The following is a 20,363-nucleotide window of genomic DNA, read 5'->3' as shown; positions in this document are numbered from 1 at the left end:
TATGGTACAATCACATGCCACAATGCCTTCCTCACCAATAAATAGATGCCCAGGTAGGGTTTTTCTCATGTGCTGTTTAGAAGACGTTAAAGGCTGTTTCTAAGATTTTCTTAGTGGCCAGCAAGAAAGAAAATTTTGAGAGAGGGAGGGTACCTAGCACCTTGTATTCCCCTCATGTGCTAACAGCTGGACGACTTAGTAGTGAGGTAGTGGCAGTAATTCCTCACCTAATGAAAAGAATTCAAATCTATGTAATCAATCCCTGGACACTGAAAACAGGCTGTCCTCACAGATATCATGTTCCAACCACGCTCTCATGAAGCTTTATCCCAAAAGGAGCTGACAAGAAAAACGACCTCCAATGTCCAGTTTCTCAGGATGAAGATAGACCTCACCAGAGCCCAGGCACAAACTGTTTTTGCTGAATTCATTAAGCACAACTTTTATAGAAAACTGACAAACCAAATTGAAAGAATCACTGTTATAATAACTTTAATTTATCTTGCATTTTACATAAGTCTATGAACGATTTTAAAAAAGCACCGCCTTACCCCATCACGTTTTTCTGACAGTTGTTAAAGTGGCAATGAGTATGTCAACAGCTTGAGCATCGGCATCTTGCAAGGATTTCAGACCAACCAGCCACACGCCAAAGAACCTGGCAGCTTTTCTATCTTGTTTTTAATACAGTGGTATATCCACTCTGATGGTAAACCTGTCCAGCCAAATCTCCACAACACACTTTGCAAAATCAGTGGTGGTTAGCCAATTAGTTAGCTTTGGCACGGAGCTGTGCTCGCTTGCCTGTGACAGCCTGGAAGCCGGTTTTGATGCTGGCAACAGAGCATCGAGAATGACAAGTTTCGCACTGTAAGAAATAGAGTCGGGTGTCCTTTTGCAGGATCGTGTCCGGTGATCGGCACGTGTGACAGGTAACATATTCCTCTGCAGGAAAAGCAACATTCAGAATTACCTGGCAGCTGCAGTGAGCCAGAGGTTTCTTTCCCTCTGAAACATCTACAATGGACTCCACAAGCCCAGGCTGGCACCCAGACCAGGGAAGGCTTTAGCCTAACTTAGATATTCTAGGGATAAAAAGACACAAGCTGTCTGCTGTGATGGTTCAGGTACTAAACCAAGGACTCCAAATGTCCAAGGAGGAGGGATGCTTGCCAGATGCCATTCCTGGTTCTGTCTACAGGAGAGCCAGTCAGAACACAACAGTTTTCCTAGATGGGAATACCACCTGCCAATTTCAAGTGATTAGGAAGATGATAAAGGCAGTCCAGGCTTGACTGCAAAGAGATTTCCCTAACTTGGCCTTCAGCCTAGAACCAGCCAATAGCCTTGATCTGATGGGCCTTAAGAAAGCCAAACCCTTCTCATACCCCTAAGCAGCTGCCAAGAGTCCCCTTGAGCTGTCCCATCTTCCCATCATTTTCCCTCATCTTTGAAGGTCACCCATTCTAGCTTCATTAAGAAAAGAGTGGATCTCCCCTAAAATATTACAGCCTGACTGAGAACATTTCAGAGTAATATAATTAAATATATACTTACTGATATATCTTCTCAAAACATTTTCTATCTGTTTCTGTTGGAATCTTCCTTTGATTACAAGTTGATTATTACCATCTATAGAACCACTATAAGAGAAAAGAAAAGTTTCTCCATTATTTTTGTTTCCTGTAAGAAACCAAATTCCAGGGCCTATTTAAAATATATTCAATGGCATAGGCAAGTTCTAGGAGCAGTGCTGTACTACCTGATTTTTCAAAATTTAAGTAGTTGGTGCCTGATGACCTACTCCTATTTCCTACCATTAAGTCCAGTTTCAACCAATTAAATCTCCAGTGACAGATTTATGATTAAGTCTAACAAATTGATTCCTTAACTGTGTGATGGTTTATTCAACAAAGGAAAAGGATGCTTCTACTGAATGTATGCCATGTACAAGACAGTGAGGGGGGTCTATAATCTATAAATATAGAAACAGGAAGGGAGCTAGATCTCTAAAAATTCCAAGCACCCAATGTTTTGATTCAGTCACTGAGTGGATGAAAATACCCTAAAATGGGTTGTGGTAATGGTTGTTCAACTGTGTCAACATATTAAAAGCCATTTGTACATTTAAATGTGTGAATTGTATCTCTAAAGCTGTTACCAATAAAGTACAGTTGAAATCACAGGTCACATATTGTCAATGGTACTTTTAAAAAAAGAAGATGCTGACAAGCACTTTGATAAGGTAAAGCTGTGTGATAGGCATTATCATTTGCTACATATCACAAAGTGAAACAAAATTCAGCCAGGTAGCATTAATTTTATATTTGTTTTGTATCTTATAAAACTGACTGCTAAGAACCTCTCCTGTGATTCTCCTTTAACTATAAGGCTTTATTATCATCCTCCGTGTACTGTAACCCTTAATTTCCAGGCTATGGTGATTCCACTGCTTGATGTAGGAAATTTTTTTTCATTCACTGTCAAAAGAAATTGAATTTTCTCAACAACCCCATAATATTTAGCCCACTGACCACAAGTTCACTGGTCACAACTTGTTATAATACCCCACCTCTACAAAAACTGTAGATTATTCTGAGAAGTAGAACACTGCTAGCTTTTATTCCTTCATTAGTTTATACAAGTTAAAAATAATGTAACAAATTTACATTTAAAACAATTCTACAACAGAGCTTACCTATCTACCACTAGTCAAATTAACCCCTTAACCCCACAGCAAGTGTAGTCCGTTCCAACAAGCTGAATTAATCCTTGTAAGCCTTTTAAGAGCTCAAGCTCTAGAGACAGGCAGAACTGAGTTTACTATCTTGATTATGCTATTAACTGGCTATGTGAGCAACTCACATGAACCTGTTTCCAAACCTGTAAGATGGGTAATACTAATTTCCACTTATAGTTCACAGGACTATTTTAACTGAGACAGTGCCCCCAAATGTGCTTCCCATAGTACCTGGCATACAGGAGGCACTCAGTATGTGTTAGTCGTCATTATCATGCTTTAAGACTGTGTTACTTATTTTTAAAGGAACTTTTAGGATTCCTAGTACTTACGGTCATACTCATTGGGATGGGCCCCATGGGGTAATGATCTCCCTGAATGGGAATGGACTGGCTTGGTGCCTTCAACATGTGAGCCCTGAAGACTGGGAAATAACTAATTATGGATCTCTGTTTCAATGTTTTCTCCTGTGCCACTCATCAGTCTATTTCTTTGATACCCTATTAACAATTCAGAAAATAAATTCTGGCCTAAAAGTCTAGTATTTGCTAAGAACACCCCAAAATTCTAATTAATGACAGGAACACCAGCAGGCCTGTATAGGTGAGCCCCTTTAACTCTATTCCCTATTCCTAAGCAGCTAAACTCTCAAACGGTTTCCCTCCCTCCCTGGCCTAAAAGTTCCTCTGATTATCATCATGTGAATTCTAAGTGTGTTATATATCCCTTTCAAGTTATGAGAAGTTCCTTTGAAACACCTAGTACTGCTATCTACCACTGTATATAAATGTGAATACTGTTTCTTACCTTGTACCCAATTCAGCCAATAAAAATGCAAGGAGATGTTTGGGCTGACGATGTAATCTAAAAAGAAAGTGGAATATATAAACTTTATCTTTCACTGGAAATCTTACAAAATCTCTTTTAAAAAACCACCCTATTCGCTGTTTTTATCTGTACTCAACTACTTGGTGAATTTTAGTGATTAGTCCATCAAACCCTGAAATAACACCAACTTGGGTGCCTGGGTGGCTAGGTTACTCAACTGCCTTCGGCTCAGGTCATGATCCGAGGATCCTGGGATAGAGCCCCACACTGGACTCCTTGCTCAGGGGGCCTGCTTCTCCCTCTCTACCTGCTACCCTGCCTGCTTGTACTCTCTGTCAAATAAATAAAATCCTTTAAAAAAGAAAAAAAAAGTAACACCAACTTTACAGGTTAACCTCTTTCTGAGAAGGAAGGTAAAGGGATCAGAAAGAGATACACAGATGTCCTTGATTGTAACTGTAAAACCCTCTTTATTTATTTATTTATTCTTAAAGATTTTATTTATTTGACAGATCACAAGTTGGCAGAGAGGGAGGAGGAAGCAGGCTCCCTGCAGAGCAGAGCGCCCCATGCAGGGCTTGATCCCAGGACTCTGAGATCATGACCTGAGCCGAAGGCAGAGGCTCAACCCACTGAGCCATCCAGGTGCCCCTAAAAGCCTTTTTAAAGAAGAAAAAGATCTAGGGGTGTCTGGGTGTTTCAACTGGTTGTGTCTGACTCTTGATTTTGGTTCAGGTCATGATCTCAAGGTTGTGAGATAAAGCCTCTCACTGGGCTCTGTGCTAGGCGTGGAACCTGCATGGGATTCTCTAAGAAAAAACAAAACAACCCCACAAAAACCTTTAAAGAAGAAAAATATGCACAAATGTCAAAGGTCAAAATGTATGAAACCCAGGCAATGGGACACTTGGCTGTTGTGCTAATCCCTATGTTATTTCCTTTTTAAAAATCATATATATATGATATACATATAAATATAAGAAAACAGAAAAATTGAAAACAGCTTAAATATGCAAATGAAGAGCAGTTAAATAAGTTATGGTAGGGGCGCCTGGGTGACTCAGTGGGTTAAGCCGCTGCCTTCGGCTCAGGTCATGATCTCAGGGTCCTGGGATCGAGTCCTGCATCAGGTTCTCTGCTCAGCAGGGAGCCTGCTTCCTCCTCTCTCTGCCTGCTTCTCTGCCTACTTGTGATCTCTGTCTGTCAAATAAATAAATAAAATCTTTAAAAAAAAAAAAAAAAGTTATGGTAGCCTGCTTTTAGAACAAGGCAGATATGTATATTACAAACCCCCTCCCCACCCAAATAGGAAAAAGCAAATAGAGAGCAATGCCATTCAGTATTTAAACTTAATTCTATTCATTGGTCGGGGGGCATCTGGGTGGCTTAGTTAAGTGTATGACTCTTGCTTTCAGCTCCGGTCATGATCTCAGGATCCTGGGATCAAGCCCCGTATGCAAGGGGGTCTGCTTCCTCCCCCTCTGCTCCCCGCCCCAATCCCCACCCAGCTTGTGCTCTCTAAAATAATTCTTTTCTAAAAAATCATTCTCTTCACTTGGCATTGTCTGAACTTGTTCCAGTAACTAGTTATTATTAAAAATTTTAAGTTACTCCTTCCCAAAGTATAGTAAGGGTTGGTGAAAAATATAATAGAACAAGCAAGCTCCTACACTGCTAGTGGGATATAAATTGGTAGGAGATTGTTGGAAAGCAATCTGCTAACATTTGCCACAAAAATAACCCAATCCTTTCAGTTCGGCAGTACTTTGCCCTAAGGCTCTATTCCGAGTTACTGTCAAGATACATGTATCAGGATGTGTCCTGAAGCTTTGCCACTGATCATGAAAACTCAGAAGCAACCATATCCAGCTAAGGAACTGTTAGAATATGTTGTGTTGCTACTGAAAACATTTCTGAAGACTATTTAATGACATGGGTAAAAGTTTTGTGATATATTGAGAAAACTCAGTTAAACCCACAGTATGATACCAATCTATTTTAAAATATCTACATGCACAATACTAGCTAAACATAGAAGTATTAAGTTATGATTATCTTTAATGGTAGACTTACAGATGATTTTTCATTTTCTTTAGCATGTCTGTATTTTCTAAAATAAGAATATACTACTGCTATTATCAGCAAAAAGTCTAAAACCTTTTGAGTAATGGCTATAATGAAACCAAGTGATGACCTCAGGGTGGAAGAATTTTAGTAATTATTCTTTTGTGTTCATCACTGTTTTGCCTTTTATCTGCAATAAGCATGTATCATTTATGAAACTGAGCAACAAACAGTAGATAAGGTCAGCTGCCCTAAGGAGCCTGTCAGAAAAGATGTAGCTGAGCTAGAAGTGACAGGCCCAGGGAGTGACCTGGGGGTGAGATACATATGGAATGTGATGGTTATTAAGAAAGCTGCAATCCCATCGACCATGTCTTGGCAATGACCATCCAAAGAGGAGGCACTCCAAATTCAGCTGCTGTCCTGGCGCTCACTCTTCCAGTTGTGTGGCAGGCCCACCCAGCCTAATGCGCTTTACCACCTCCCTAGCTGGGCTCCCCAGGCTCCTGTCTGAGGACTACATCCAGCCTCCTCCCCCTTCACTCCATCTGGTTAGGATCCATTCTCATGGGTCAGCAAGAGTTGGCTTTTCTCACCTTAGGAAGAACTGACAGACTTAAACTGTGACCTTACTCAAACCAACCCTGACACTTGTGCATTCTTTCCTTCTACCTGCAACAAAGTGCCCAATAAGGATTTAACATATCCTCCACTGAGTATCTGGCATTTGGGATGGAGGACTCCCCATTAACCAACTTACAGTTTACAGATATCTGTAAAGTTGACAAAAGAAGTTTTCTTTGTTCCTACTCGGACAACCTGTGGAGGTTTCATGACAAATTTCCTTTTCTCTCCAGCAACCATATCTGGATTCTTTTCCCTCATAATGTTGAACACTCGATTCAGTAGCTATAGAGAAACAAATGATATTCACATACATTTGTATAAATAGCAGAAGTTTAAAATTCCCACTTGAGTCACTGTTTTACCTTCAAAGCAAACATCACTTTGTACTCACTTTTTGCTCACTTCAGCAGCACATACACACTTTTTACTAAACACACACATTTATCACTACATGTTCTGGCAGCGCCTTAAGAGCAGGACTCAATCCTCAACCAGGATCTGGTCTATTAGGGATCCTGAGCAATACTGAGTTCAAAGTTGAATGAATGAATGAATGAATAAGCCCTACTAATTTTGCTGTTTCTACAGGAAAGTATAGGATACATGGGAAAGTAAGATTCAGGAAAGCCCAAAGAAATGAACTCGACTCCCCCTTAGCCCTAAATTAGTCTCACCCCCTTCCTCTACTGCTCTCCCAATTAAGGGGCTCCATGTCCTCAGAAGTTCATAGATTCAGATGGAACAGTGAATACCATAATGATTGCTGAACTCTGGGTATCTGAGGGTATCAGGCAACACTGTGCAAGGACTATGACCTCTCTGGGCCTGTTTCCTGATCTGTTCTTAAATGACCCTTCCAATTCAGTATAAAGGTCTTGCTCGTCAGGGGTCCCTGGGTGGCTCCGTTGGTTAAGTATCTAACTCTTAATTTCAGCTCCAATTATCATCTCAGGGGTCATGAGATGGAACCCAGGCTCCACAGTCAGTGAAGAGTCTGCTGGAGATTCTCTTTCCCTCTGCCCCTCACCACCACACAGCACACATTCTCTCTCACTCCAAGTAATTATTAAAAAATAAAAGATCTTGCTCTTTGAATTCTAGTGAACATCTTAGCCCTTTTTCATAACAGAATTTATCTTACCTCCTCATATGTGTAGTCTCTTTCTGAGCCTGCCCAAGCAGGACCTGTCTGGTTACTGAATGAGATACCATCATCTTTTTTGCTGTCTTCATCTTCTAAAGCTACAGATAATAAAGATCATAAGAATGAGGGGTGGGCAGTAACAAAGTGGGGGGAGTCAGATCTGGAGAAATTAAAGCTTCTAAGACATTTGTCTTCCTCCCGCAAAAAAGTATCAAGGCTCAAAACCAACCTGTTATTCCTTCAAGACAGCAATGTTACAACTTTCATGAATAATCCTTAATAGAAACATCTATGTTAGGAATTTGTGATAACAGACACACCAAAAAATAAACACAAGATAACATAATGCAATGGGATAAGTAGAGGGAAAAAGTCCAGCTGTTTTGAAGCACTTAGGAAACATCCACATCCGTAAAAATCCACCTGCTACCTACACTGAAGTTCTCTAAAGAACTTTAGCACTTAGAGCTAATAAAACAGCACTTTTAACAAAAAATGAAAAAAATTTCTGATTATTTAAAATCCAGTTACAGTTAATGTAATCCCAATTGCCAAATTCTCCCCCCATGAAATCTTGAAGTCTCATTATCAAGTTAAATACTTCTTCCTTTCAGTTTCCATTATCAGGCAGTGCAAATAAGGAGAAGAGAAAAATAAGAAGTCATCAAAGAGACTAGGCCAAAGTCTTGTGTAACCTAGAAATGAGGTGCTGAGCCCCAATATTACCTTCATCTTTCTCTAGTATTTCATCCTCATCTGGAAACTTAACATTCTTCTTTTTCTTCTTTTTATTGCCAAGCATAATGTCAAGGTCATCTTCTGGTTCAGCTGGTTCCTGGATATCACTTTCAATCTTAAGATCCTAAGAAATTGAGATTAAGAATCAACATTTTGATACCAAGACTATTTTTTTTTTTTTTTTAAATTACATGGGCTGACATCATTTTGGAGGAAAACAAATATTCACAACTGAAGTTATAGATAAGCAATGTCTCTCACAGGTGAACCAAACTGGCTCAGAAAGTCTGCCATTTAGGGGCACCTGGATGGCTGTGTCAGTTAAGCGTCTGACTTCAGCTCAAGTCATGAGCCCTGTGTCATCCTCTGTGCTCAGTGGTGAGTCTGTCTATCCCTCTCCCTCTGCCCCTCCCTCCCTCTCTCAAATAAATAAATACATAAAATCTTTCTGCCTTTGGCTCAGGTCATGATCTCAGGGTCTTGGGATTGGGCCCCGTGCTGGGATCCCTACTCAGTAGGTCTCTGTTTCTCCTCCTTCTGTGCTCGCTCTCAGAATAAATAAAATTTTAATAAATAAATAAAGTCTGTCATTTAAGCTGGAAGTTCTTTAAGACACCTTTTTTTTTTTTTTTTTAAAGTAGGCTCCACATCCAATGTGGGGGCTTGAACTCACAATCCTGAGATCAGAGAGTCACATGCTCTTCTGACTGAGCCAGAGAGGTACCTCTCCTTAAGACACTTTTGTGGCATATTTTCCTTTCTTTTATCTATCAGCCTTGAGATCTTACAAGTATTGCCCATGTTTCCAAACCAGACCATTGTCAAAATCACCTAAAATCTTTAAAAGATTTCTGTATTAGGGCAGCTAGGTTACATAGTCAGTTGAGCATCTGACTCTTGGTTTCGGCTCAGATTGTGATCTTGGGGTCGTGAGATCGAGCCCTGCACTGGATTTCGCACTCAGTGCAGAGTCTGCCTAAGATTGTTTCTCCCTCTCCCTCTGTCCCTCTTGCTCATGTGGGCTCTCTTTACAATAAATAAAATCTTCAAAAAAAAATCTTGTATCTTGACTGACAATCTTCAGCAGCAGTAGGGTTCAGGAGTATTTTAAAGAGTTTCTAAGTATTCTGATGCAATCAATGGAAGTGTTTTTTCCCTCCTGACACCAAATACATGGTGAGGCAGCTGCAGAGCCTTCTCTGGTTATACCACTTGCCCAACAGCCCAACGTGTTCACCGCCATTGAAGGGCTTTTATGTAGGTTTCATTATGCTGACAGATTAATTAAATCATTGCCCATTGGTGGCTGAACTCAGTCTCCAGCCCCTTTCCCTGGAGGACTGTGTATGTGAAAGTTCCAATCCTTCAATCATGGCTTAATCTGACAACCAGCCCCCACCCTAAAGCTATCCAGGAGCTCCTAGCCACTAGTCATCTCTCAAAATACACTTTTATCACTCCAGAGATGCCAAGAGTTTTAGAAGTCTTGTGCCAGGAACTGGGGACAAAGACCAAATAATTGTTTTCTTATTATATCACAGTCAGCCTAGCATCAGACTGTGAAAAGGTCTTTAGGCATCATTTCAATAAATGACATCATGAAAGAGGGGAAAAGGCAGAACCCAGAGAATTACATTCACCTGATGAATGGATGGAGACAAGGTAAACCTGGATCCCAAGAGTAGCTGTAGTTATGGATGTAAACAGGGCACTAGAAATGAGTCAGACACACCCCAGAAGATCAGAAAGGGCCAGTCTCAGTCTCTAGTCTTCTAATCTCTCCCATCCTTTGAGCAGCTTATCTGGCTTCCCACCCTGAAATATGTTGTCAATATTACCTATCAAGGTCTATTTTTGCAAGCCTACATCCTGAAGTACTCTGACAATGGCCACTGTAATTTCATAAATCTTAGCAGAAAAATTGGAATAGCTGGGAGTAAATGACACTCAGCCTTGAGATCCCAAATCCAAGTATGTAGTCGCAATGCCACATTTGGCCATCAAAAACCAATCCTCTCACGTGTATTAGCTGGGTAACACATAAACAAGAAAGGATATTAACTTAGTCTCTAAGATGACAGTCATCAAACAAGACGACAGTCATTAAACAAGAAACTTAGATAATGCTTATATAAATTAGCACGCAACAACTAGTTTCTAGTCCTATACTATTTATTGACTTCATTCCAGTAAGATCTACTTCCAAACTGAAGCAAAGACCCAGTGAAACACAGAAAATAGCAGAGTGTTTTTCAAAATTTTTCAAAAGCCCTGTGATGGTCTGAAAATTCAGGTGGATGAGTAACCCAATACCCCTATGTTAAAAACACTTTAGTTTCAAGTTAAACTTCATGCCTTACCTGATGAGGATACTTGTAGTAACAAGCTATGTTATACCTTCAATAGCAGAGAAAAAAGTATTTAAGCATTTAGTAAGAGTAGAGCTTATAACATGACTCTTCAGGACAAAAGCTACTAAAGGAACTGACCAACAAAACCTTGTTAAATAACCAAGACCTTCTATAGCACATCTGATATGTCACTTTGTTATCCAGGATATTTAAACCTCATTTGTTCAGTATAATCTGAACATTTCTTTCTCAGTTTCCCTACAATAGTAGGAAAAGAAGAGAATCCCCAAACAGGGAGACAATAAGATAAATCCAGGTAAAATCATCCTGTTCTGGGGCACCTGGGTGGCTCAGTTGTTAAGCATCTGCCTCCGGCTCAGGTCATGATCCCAGGGTACTCAGATGGAGCCCCACCACTGGGCTCCCTGCTCAACAGGGAAGCCTGCTTCTGCCTCTACCTCTCCTCGATGCTTGTGTTCCCTCTCTTGCTATGTCTCTCTTTGTCAAATAAATAAAATTTTTAAAAACAAATAAACAAACACAAAAAGCCGCCTTGTTCTAAAGGAGTCTAAATTATTCCTGAACTAAAATAATCTTTAAAAAAAAAATTATTTATTTATTTGACAGAGAGAGAGAGAAAGAGAGAGAGAGAGAACAAGCAAGCAGAAAGGCAGGTAAAGAGAGAAGGGGAAGCAGGCTACCCGCCGAGCAGAGAGCCCAACACAGGCCTTGATCCCAGGATGCTGAGATCATGACCTGAGCCAAAGGCAAAGATTAACCCACTAAACAACCCAGGTGCCCTAAAATAATCTCTTAAAAGGAAAAATATCTTGTTCATTTCCGTTCCTTAGCAATTAGCACACAATGCCGGACTCACTGTAATTACCAATACATATCTGCTGAATTAACCAAGTTATCAAAATTGTGGCCATTTCCAAAACTGAATGAATTACTACTGTATACATTTCCTACTACATGTGGGATACACTTTATTTACTTGAGTTTGAGCAAATAAACTAATTGGGGTACAACCAGTCAGAATGGCTCAAGTTAAGTCAGGAAAGGACACATGTTGGCGAGGATGTGGAGAAAGGGGAACCTTTCTACACTGTTAGTGGGAATGCAAGTTGGTGCAGTATGGAGATTCCTCAAAAAGTTGAAAATAGAGCTACCCTATGACCCAGCAATCATACTACTGGGTATTTACCCTAAAGATACAAATGTAGTGATCCAAAGGGGCACCTGCACCCAAATGTTTATAGCAGCAATGTCCACAACAGCCAAACTATGCAAAGAACCTCGATGTCCAACAACAGATGAATGGATAAAGAAGATGTGGTACATATATACAATGGAATATTACGCAGCCATCAAAAAACATGAAATCTGCCATTTGCAACAATGTGGATGGAACTAGAGCGTATTATGCTAAGCTAAATAAGTCAATCAAAGAAAGACAATTATCATATGATCTCTCTGATATGAGGAATCTGAGAGGCAGGGTGGGGGTTATGGGGGTAGGGAGGAAAAATGAAACAAGATGGGACTGGGAGGGAGATAAACCATAAGAGACCCTTAATCTCAGAAAACAAACTGAGGGTTGCTGGAGGGTGGGGGGGAGGGGAAGGATAGGGTGGCTGGGTTATGGACATTGGGGAGGGCATGTGCTATGGAGAGTGCTGTGAATTGTGTAAGACCGATGATTCACAGATATGTACTCCCAAAGCAAATAACACATTGTATGTTAATTAAAGAAAAAAGGGAACCAATCTTACAAAAAAAAAAAAAAAAAAAAAAAACTGGGGTAAAGAGCATAAAATGGGACACTTAGTACATGTGTATGTTTGTTCTCATGCTTAATCCTTCTCACTTGTATATACATAAAATTGCTATTATCCTGGATTTTTAAAACAGATGTATGGGTCTGTTCAAAAGTCCTGGACAGGGTCTTTCAAATAGTAGCTCTAAGTAAGGGAGTAACAGACTTTCATCTCCTTCCTCATCCATCCTTCTATTTACCCACCTACCCACCTCTTAATCTATCCTTTTTAAAAAGAATTTTGCGATATTTATATTGGAAACTGATCGAGTAACAAGATAATCACAGGGCCTCATGTCCCTAAAAGACTAGAGAACCCCATAAAACCAAGTGCTCCCATTCTCCTATAGACCATAAAATCATTAGCCACCAACCATCACTAGCTGGGGTTCATTTTTTGCTGCTCAGAGGAACATGCATAAGTTTGTGTATCTTCAACATGCTACCAAAAGTCTAAAAGAAGAAACCATATGAATATATGCTCCACAGAATTTCTCACTTATACAGATATCTCTCCTCATCCAATCTCAGTGTGGTTAATGGCCAAGGGCATTTTGTAATTATTTTAATGGCACCTGCAATACAATGTGTAAAACTCAATTGATATTCCTTTAAACCATAATTTCTTTAAGATACCTAGTCAGACACAATCCCAAGAAAATGACCTTAACACTGATCAAGTACTTAATAACAAAAGCAAAGCTGTTGAGGCAAAAGAAACATCAGCCATTAACAACCTTCGAGAGGACAAATTTTACCTTCAATAAGAAAGCAATACTACCTTTACACCTTCTTCAGCTTCATCAATATCAAATATCTTTTTTGTTTTTTTCTTCTTTTTCTTCTGATTAAAGAAGTTCAAGTCATCTAAATCATCAGAAGCATCTAAAAATACAGATAATTAAGGGTAAAAATTATTAACAACTAGCAGAAGGTATAGCACAAACCGAGTTAAACCAACATTTCAGCTATTAATTAGTCAAGTGACCAGAATAGACAGATTTGGTATTAATTAGTACAGTGGTCTCTCTACAACCCAAGATCACAGTTCTGAAAAACTCAATAGCAGGTCAAGTCAAGGCTTTGTAGGAAAAACCTGGGTAGGGGACCCATGTTGGGAATAATTTTAGTAATCTGACCATACATACAATGCCTCATTTTTCTTATGGCAAAGTCAGAGTTCTAACACAATTTCCAAGGTTCTCTAGCTTTCTCTCTCCATTTCTGGCCCTGCTCTCATCTACCAACCCTTCGTTGTTGGTTCTAGTCTAAACTACTTCTACTTCTTAGTGTCATGTGTGTAGTCTCTTACCTAAAGCCTCCCATTGGCCCTCTCATGTGGCACTTAACTTCATCTCACTGGATCTTGGTTAGAAGTAACTTCCACCAAGAAGCCTACTCTAACCTTATCCCCCAACTGGGTTTTAGGTGCCTCCTAAGTGCCTAAGTTAACAGAAGTAACCCTCTGTTATTCCAACAGAGATACTTAATGGCTTATCTACCTCCCTACTGGCTACTAAGGTGCTATATTTTTTTCATCTAAATACTAGTGGTTAGCTCATTGTTACTAAAATCAATCCATCAACAAAAGGCCTTATAAAGTATATAACATTCATTAAGCCTACAATTTGAAACTTTATCCACCATTAGTAATAATGGGTTTATTCAATAAGTCTTCCATTTGTCCTGCCCTATTGTACACTAAGAATACTTTAGGATCCATCTGCTACGGTTTTTCAAGGAGCTACTTACGAATTCATTGGTCTTACCACAAAAATGTCTCACTTTTTTTTTTTAAAAGGAAGTGGACTTTTTTTTTTTAAAGATTTTTATTTATTTATTTGACAGACAGAGGTTACAAGTAGGCAGAGAGGCAGGCAGAGAGAGAGAGGAGGAAGCAGGCTCCCAGCCAAGCAGAGAGCCCAATGTGGGGCTCGATCCCAGAACACTGGGACCATGACCTGAGCTGAAGACAGAGGCTTTAACCCACTGAGTCACCCAGGAGCCCCTGTCTTACTTTTCAAGTTTGTTTTAAACATGTAAAAGATGCTTAGCACATACTAGATGCTCAATAAATGTCAGTTCTCCCCATCGCCAACAGTGTAGTATGTTCAACAGACATAAATCATGTTTACCGTATCATTTATTTCTAGTAATCAAATAGTGTCTTATGTTAGAACACAAGAGGGACTAAAACACTGGTGTCTAAATCCAAACATTTTAAGCTATAATTTTAATCTCTTCTATAGATTCTCAGATTTGCTAAGATACAAAAATGCCTATTTTGCTCCAATGTCTTTCTGCCTACACTCAAATACCACTACAATTGAAACTGGAAAATAGAGACCTGACAGGGAAGACTGGAAAAACCAGGCCTGAGATGATGAGGTTTTGTCATCTCTGCAACTTGGGGACTGGTAGGAATTTCTCTGGAATAAATCTATCAGAAATCTGGCAAGACCAAGTGCATACAACATGTTAATAGCCTCAACTTCACTTACCAGGCTGGGAGGTCACTGTAGGCACAAAATCCAAAACACAAAAGAGAACCAGGTCTCACAGGACAACAGTGACTCTTCTATATCTACAACTCACCTTTTTTCCTACTGTCCTCTTCATCAGCTTCTACATCTTTGTCCTCAGTTGGCTCTGGTTCTACTTCTTTTGTTTCTGAGGGCTGGGTTTCTTCTGTCTGGGCATCCCCTTCCTCATCTAACATAAAAGGCTTCTTCTTCTTCTTTTTCTTCTTGCTCATAGTAGGATCAAAAATCATCTGTTTAAAGAAAGAAAAAAAAGAACCAAGTGATTGTGTTTAAAGATACTCACATTCCAAATATTGTATACTCAAAAAATATGTGCTTGAAAGTACAATATATGGTGCATTAAAGTACCAAAAAGGATTTTACAAACATACACAGGAAGTCCATCCAACAACCTACCTTTATTAGTAAAGGGGTGGGGGAGGGGTATGGTTCAGAAACACGTGCACATGCCTTTAAATTTGTAAATCCTCACAAGATACAGCAACTTCACTTTTAAATTTCATGAACAAATTTGGAGACTTTATAAATGTATCATGGAACTTGGGAAGGGACCTTAGCAACAACTCATGCTATGTTCCCCACTCTATGGATGAGAAAACCAATGCCTCGGCAGCTTACACAAGTTTTATTTACGGCTGGTTTGCTATGCCGGGAGACTTGACCTGATAAATAATTAAAACAAAAACGTCTCTCATCCCATCCCGACACTCCTCCCCAAGCTCAGACAAATCTTTAAGAAAATCCATCAGACCCTCTTCCTATAGCAAATCTCTAAATAAGAGAAAGTTCCATAAGCTTTTACTCTGCTTTTTGTTTTGGGAACATTAAGTTTTCCTAGCTATTCTAAGTCTAATGTCCATTAGAGAGTAAGTGAAAAACTAATTTATAACTTATTTTTGGCATCTTGTATACGCTGATCACGTGGGAAAAAAAGACTAGATTATTATTTTAGACACAAGAGTTTAGCAACATTTAGAGTAGATGCCTGGTAAAATGGAAAGAGGTCTTTGAAGTCAAACAGAATTGGATTCAAGCCTCAAGTATTTCTCTCTAAGCCCTTACCAATCTTTGTCTAAATTCTACCATGCTTCAATTTAGGATTTTGCCCAATGATCTGCTGTGACAGAGAAGTATTTGAAAGCAAAGATCTGGAGCCCAACTGACTGAATTCAAATCCTGACTCTGGCACGCACTTAATTGTGTTACTCCAGATAAGTTCTTGCCTTTTACATGCCTCATTTATAAAATGGAGATCAGTAGCAGAACCAAAAACAAATCTCACAAGATTATTGGGAGGATTAAATGAGTAATTAAATATAAAACACTTGGTACAGTGCCTGGAACAAAAGTACTCAATAAATGTTAGCAATTATTATAATTTATATAATGCTTTATAGTTCACAAAGCATGGTATCTCTTGATTCCTATCACTGAAGTTTCATCAACTTGGGGTGATCAAATTTCAAGACATATCATGAAACACTCAAAAAAATTTCCTCAAACTGATTCCAATTAACTTAAATTTATCATCCAAGTACATCAGAGAAATTGAACTACACTGAACCAATTGAACCAAATTGAACCAAATTCAACCAATTGAACCAAACTAGGGTCTGTAATTAAGGGAGGGTAGTTATCGTCCTCACCCAATGAAAAAGGATCTGCAAGATATTTTGGAAATTGACACAGCCTCATTTCAAAGATTTCCTCTTCCACCTTCACCAAGATTTAATTGTGTAGCAAATGAGTAATTCTGAAATGCAGTCAGTCTGAAGAACATTACTGAGCAACTTAAAGAAGAGGATATAAAAAATAAAGAAGACTGAAGAAACAGGAAGAAGTTCCCCACTGCTAACTATTAGGTCCTGGGTCACTCTACATGAATGTTGCAATCTATTCCAGGGAGGTATCCAGTTTATCCTCATTCCTGAAATATGGAAATTTGGCAAAAGGACAGAGAACACACAAGGCACTAGAAATTTGGTTGTCTGGCAGGGCTTACAATGTATTGCATTTTTTTTCCCCAAGTGTCAAGTTCCCTGGAATACTAATTACCTTTTAACTATTATTTAGCAAGACAGACCAAAGATAGGAGGGATTCTCGAAAAGAGGATGGCCTCACAGCTATCTTCCTACTCTCTGAAAAACATTCATACTTAAATCTATAGGCAAACAGTTTGGTTGTAGCCTTGTAAAGAGTAATAAACATGCAGGAATTATACACTGAAATAATTAACATCTCTCTCAATTACTATCTCTGGATACTTAAGACATATAGTTATTCCCTCATATACTCACACCACCTACCAAAGTAGGGTTTAAAAATAAGGAAACCAGGGATCCCACAGTAGTGCCCAGAGGGGTACTCCCCCAAAATACAAGGCCATGTCAGTGCTGAGTAAAAAAAAATATATTTTTAAAGATTTTCATGTCTCACAAATTATTACATTCAAAATGTGAGACTAGTTTGGATTTGAGAAGCAAATAGTTGCTAACAGTACACTTAGGAAAAAACCACAGACCTCTTGAGATTTTTTTTAAGTAAGTCCACAGCAAAGCTTTCAAAAACAGCTTCTCACTTTCAACTTCCAGGTTGGGCTGGGCTGGAGAATGCTAAAATGCTTCATGAAAAGTGGTAACCTACTCTCATCCATCAGAATTTACCCAAGATGATAACTTTATGGTCACACCACACCCAGGAAGCAAGTGTTAGTTACAAAAGAACCTAGAGAAAAAAGGTGAGAAGGAATGCTAAATACTCTCCTCTCTGGGTGACTGGGTGACAAGATTTTTATTTCTTTGTATTCTTCTGTGTTTTGTAGACTTTGTACAACACACATTCCATTTTTAATCAGGAACTTTTTTTTTTTAGTTTAAAACTTCTTTTGTAAAACATCCTACCACGTTGTGTGAAAACCCAATAGTTCCGACAACTTGTAAACGAGGCCTAGTAATAAGAGGTAATCTTAGTTATTAACAGCACTTCAAAAAAAATGGTCTGAAAAATAATGAATGCCTGAAGATTAGGGGATTTTTCCATGATTCTAGAAGACTGCTTTTAAAAGGTCAGGATTCCACTAGGTTAAAGAAAGTTATATTTTGGTGAGTTTCTGGCTTAATTACCAGGTTTAAAAAGAAATGTATGCAGTTTATTTTATGTCAGTTATACATCAATAAAGTACTTAAAGAAGGAAATGCGAGAAAATAGGAAAAAAAAAATAACCCCAAACTAACAGTAGGTTCTTTAACCCTCTATCTTAGGCCCAGGGTCTCTTGGGGAGACCCTGGTAGTTTATAAATCTTTTCCACGTACAACTTTTCACTTGATCCTTAAAGTCTGTAAAGTAGTCAGAAGTTAAGGACTTGCCTAAGAATACTAATTTAGTCAACAGTACTGAGGAACCAGATCCTGAACATACCTCCAGAGTGGAAGCTAAAGGCTGAGTTTCTAGTCCCACTAATTTGCTGCCTAGGCCCTAGTTTTCCTGCCTATAAAATGAAGTTGGACTGGTAGATCAGCGAAGTGCTAAGCTACTTAACACTTTATTGGCTTCCAAAGCCCTCTGTTGGAATGCTGGTTCTGCCATTTTTGCTTGACAAAATCTTGTTCACCCTTCAATAATTTATTCACATTCCACTTCCTTCAAAACTTGACCCCACTGCTAAAACTGAATCCTCCAGCTCCCCAAATCGCTATGTTGAAATGGCCCTATTTCTTCTACCCACTGTAGCAAATAGTAGATCTCTTAAGTCCAACACTTATGAGTACTTTACCATAAACCCCATACACAGAATAGTACCACACCGTACCTACAAAGGCACTGTTAAAGGTTATGAAAATTTTAGAAAATGAGTAGGAAAAAAACCAAGCATGAAACATTGCCACTCTCAGAACTTTTGAAAAATACAGTAGCCAGAGCAATGTCTTGGAGGTCAGAGTATGACCTCCAAGCAAGAACCGCCGATTTCATTTAGATTCTCAGTTATTTCCTAACAGAGCAAGAGCCTCCCAGTGACTTAGATGGAGGCAGTATTGTTTGCAGAGATCTGGTATTCTACTACTCAATCCACCACTTATTATTTAGTCATGGGCATCATACAACTCTCTAAGCCTCAGTTCTCTCATCTCTAAAATGGGCATAACAATACCAATTTTACACGGTGGTGAAATCATATGTGAGATTGGAGTCTACTCCTCCAGTATAAAAAATCCAAATTTCTTATGTGGTCCTCAAATCCCTCCACGAATTAGCCGCCACTTACATTTCAAGAGAATTCACTCTAACCAAATTGGAGAATATCCTTTCTGTGAGCACATGTACTTGCCTTCTTAACCACTCTCTTTACCCTATGATCAGGCCTTTCCACTACTGTGGAAATTCGTGCAGGGCCTACCTAATAAAAACCAACGCTCGAGAAAGCCCTGATTTTTTCCTCCTCCTACTCTCCAAGGCGCTATAGGCCAAGCACCCCAATATTTACGAAGTGAATTATTATAAATTCAAGAGCTTTTTGTTTTTTGGCGGGGAGAGCTGGCCGGTAAGCCGTAGTTTTCCTCAATCAATACTTACTGACAGTACTTAAAATCAGATTTCATTTTAAGCCGTTTGATTTTACATGAACTGGAATAAATCTGGCTAAAAGGGATTTGAGAAAATTTGCTGAGGTACAAGCACGACGGTGGAATAAGATCCAGCCAGCTTCGTAGCCCCATCTTCCCGCTCACGTCGCTGTGAGCTCTGCTCAGGAAGGCTCAGGGACTCCCGCCCTAAAACTTTCCGAGGTGAGTCACTTTTTGAGGCTGAAGGGTCTTCTTCCTCTGTCCTATCTCCCTCACCCCTAGGTCTTTTAAAGAAATAATGCTCGAGATGAGAATAAGGGCGGATACCGGCCAGGACATGCGAGCCTACAAAGTTTTAAACGAGGGCGCTCCGCCGGAGCTGAGGCAGGTTCCTCTCGGCACTCCCGGCGCCCAGCGAGGAGAGTTGGAGCCGCACTGTCAAATCGAAAGGAATGCAGCGGTCGGCAGCCCCAATCTCGTTCTTTCGGGGAATCACCCGGGCATTCAAGCCCCCTTCTGGGAGGGCGACTCAACGAGCTCTTAAGTCCGGAAACGCCCGGCACAGGAGGAAGCAGGCCTCGGCGCCGCCGCCCTGAGAAGAGCCGGGCGCCACCAGGCCCGCGGCTCCGAAGTCCTCACCGGTTCTACCGTTCCCAGCCGCCCAGGCCCGGCTGCCCCACATGGCGGAGGTCGGCCGCTAGGCCGCAGGCCCGGTCTCCCACACCGGGGTGGGTTAAGGCTCTCCACCTCAGTCCTTAGCCCCAGAGCCAGGCTCAGGCCCTCACCTCGTCCCCGGACATGGTTGCGGCTCGAGTGGGCTCAGCACGGACGGGAAGTCGGACGGGTCAGCCCCAGGCCCCGGTGGCAGCTCTGCTCCTACCGACACCTCTCCTACCACCGCACTAGACTCTTGCATCAGCGAAAGGGAACGATACCCCGCCCTCTCCT

General features: G+C 40.1%; 1 protein-coding gene across 1 annotated transcript; it reads right to left on the bottom strand.

The window, feature by feature from the left end:
* Positions 1-475: 475 nt before the first annotated feature.
* EIF2S2 (eukaryotic translation initiation factor 2 subunit beta) lies at positions 476-20,357 on the bottom strand. Its single transcript, XM_059133484.1, has 9 exons — positions 20,201-20,357; positions 14,907-15,084; positions 13,093-13,196; positions 8,130-8,265; positions 7,401-7,501; positions 6,393-6,541; positions 3,548-3,604; positions 1,558-1,643; positions 476-945 (listed from the first exon to the last, which is right to left on the bottom strand). The coding sequence occupies exons 1-9, from the start codon at positions 20,213-20,215 to the stop codon at positions 770-772; spliced, it is 1,002 nt and encodes a 333-aa protein (XP_058989467.1). The 5' UTR covers positions 20,216-20,357; the 3' UTR covers positions 476-769.
* Positions 20,358-20,363: the final 6 nt, after the last annotated feature.

The sequence above is a fragment of the Mustela lutreola genome, chromosome 9, assembly GCF_030435805.1.
Source record: "Mustela lutreola isolate mMusLut2 chromosome 9, mMusLut2.pri, whole genome shotgun sequence".
Classification (NCBI taxonomy): Eukaryota; Metazoa; Chordata; class Mammalia; order Carnivora; family Mustelidae; genus Mustela; species Mustela lutreola.
This window is presented reverse-complemented; position numbering and strand designations above follow the sequence as displayed.

Bases quoted from the DNA above. Each gene is read 5' to 3' on its own strand.
- EIF2S2 (XM_059133484.1), bottom strand. The intron at 13,197-14,906 runs GTGAGTTGTAGA...CTGTATTTTTAG, and splicing joins AGAGGACAGTAGGAAAAAAG to ATGCTTCTGATGATTTAGAT. The intron at 7,502-8,129 runs GTAATATTGGGG...TATTATCTGTAG, and splicing joins AATACTAGAGAAAGATGAAG to CTTTAGAAGATGAAGACAGC.